The sequence below is a fragment of the Crocuta crocuta genome, unplaced genomic scaffold, assembly GCF_008692635.1.
Source record: "Crocuta crocuta isolate KB4526 unplaced genomic scaffold, BGI_CrCroc_1.0 scaffold943, whole genome shotgun sequence".
Lineage (NCBI taxonomy): Eukaryota > Metazoa > Chordata > Mammalia > Carnivora > Hyaenidae > Crocuta > Crocuta crocuta.
In genome coordinates this window covers 172271-173385 of record NW_027528208.1, presented here as the reverse complement: position 1 = coordinate 173385, position 1115 = coordinate 172271, and the positions used below count along the sequence as shown (strand labels likewise).

The window sequence follows — 1115 nt, the reverse complement described above, 5'->3', positions numbered from 1 at the left end:
ACTACCACTGCCTCTGTGGTCTCGGGCAAATTACTTAATATCTCTGCACCTCAACATCCTCATCTTTATGATTAGTTTTTATTATTATTATCCTCATTATTATCTGGGAATAACGATAGGAAAACATCATAAGAGTTTTTCTGAGGGTTAACGAAATTGTGAATCGTTTAAAATAGTATCTGACATCAGTATGAAAACAATAGAAGTATCAGCTATCACAATCGCTATTTATTAAGCTACTGATGCTATATCAAGAATTGCAATAAAGAAATCATGAAAGGGAGGCAGTGAGGGTCAGGCTATACTCAATATTCTTCCACTCTTACCGATATTCATATCTGTGGAGGGAGAAAGAGTCTCTGGTTCTTTAGATTTGGGAGATACTCACCTTCAGGCGTTTTCTCTTTTGCACATCAGAATCCTCCTGAAGAGGTTTATCTGAAAGAAAGTGATAATTGGGAATTTTTCTTTGTTGGCAAATACTCTCAAACTCCAGAGACTCCTATAGTATCAGGGAATTTTGAGGAAAGGGTTATGAATCCACTTATTGTCAAGGAGTTATTTTGAGACTGGCTTTGGGATTATCTTTTTTTAAAAAAAATTTTTTTGACATTTATTTATTTTTGAGAGAGAGAAAGAGAGCACAAATGGGGGAGGGATAGGAGGGGGAGACACAGAATCCAAAGCAGACTCCAGACTTCACACTGTCAGCACAGAGCCCAATGTGGAGCTTGAACCCACAAACTGTGAGATCATGACCTGAGCTGAAGTCAGACCTTCACCGACTGAGCCACCCAGGTGCTCCTGAATTATCTTTAAATTGTGGCTATACATTTGTTTATGGCATCATAATTCATAATTTTCCTTTTGATGATTTATAAAATGTGAACTAAACTCCATCACTGCCTCATCCTATTCTGCCACATATTTCTTACTTCTCCCTCCAATTAAACTGAATTAATTAAATTAAATTGATTGCATTCATTTAAAGATGTGTGGCTACTAAAATCACTGTCCACTTAAACCAGGTGAAATATTATAGTATGCCAATTATACTTCAACAAAGTCATTAAGTATATGATGAACCATGAATGATTTAGCAGCAGTTTTGGAAT

General features: G+C 36.1%; 1 protein-coding gene across 1 annotated transcript in view; it reads right to left on the bottom strand.

The window, feature by feature from the left end:
• Positions 1 to 1115, bottom strand: part of LOC144222467 (protein SSX1-like) — a 10119-nt gene that overhangs the window by 3576 nt on the left and 5428 nt on the right. Inside the window, exon 5 of the mRNA XM_077752971.1 lies at positions 389 to 438. Coding sequence (XP_077609097.1) covers positions 389 to 438 — 50 coding nt within the window. The remainder of the gene's footprint in view (positions 1 to 388; positions 439 to 1115) is intronic.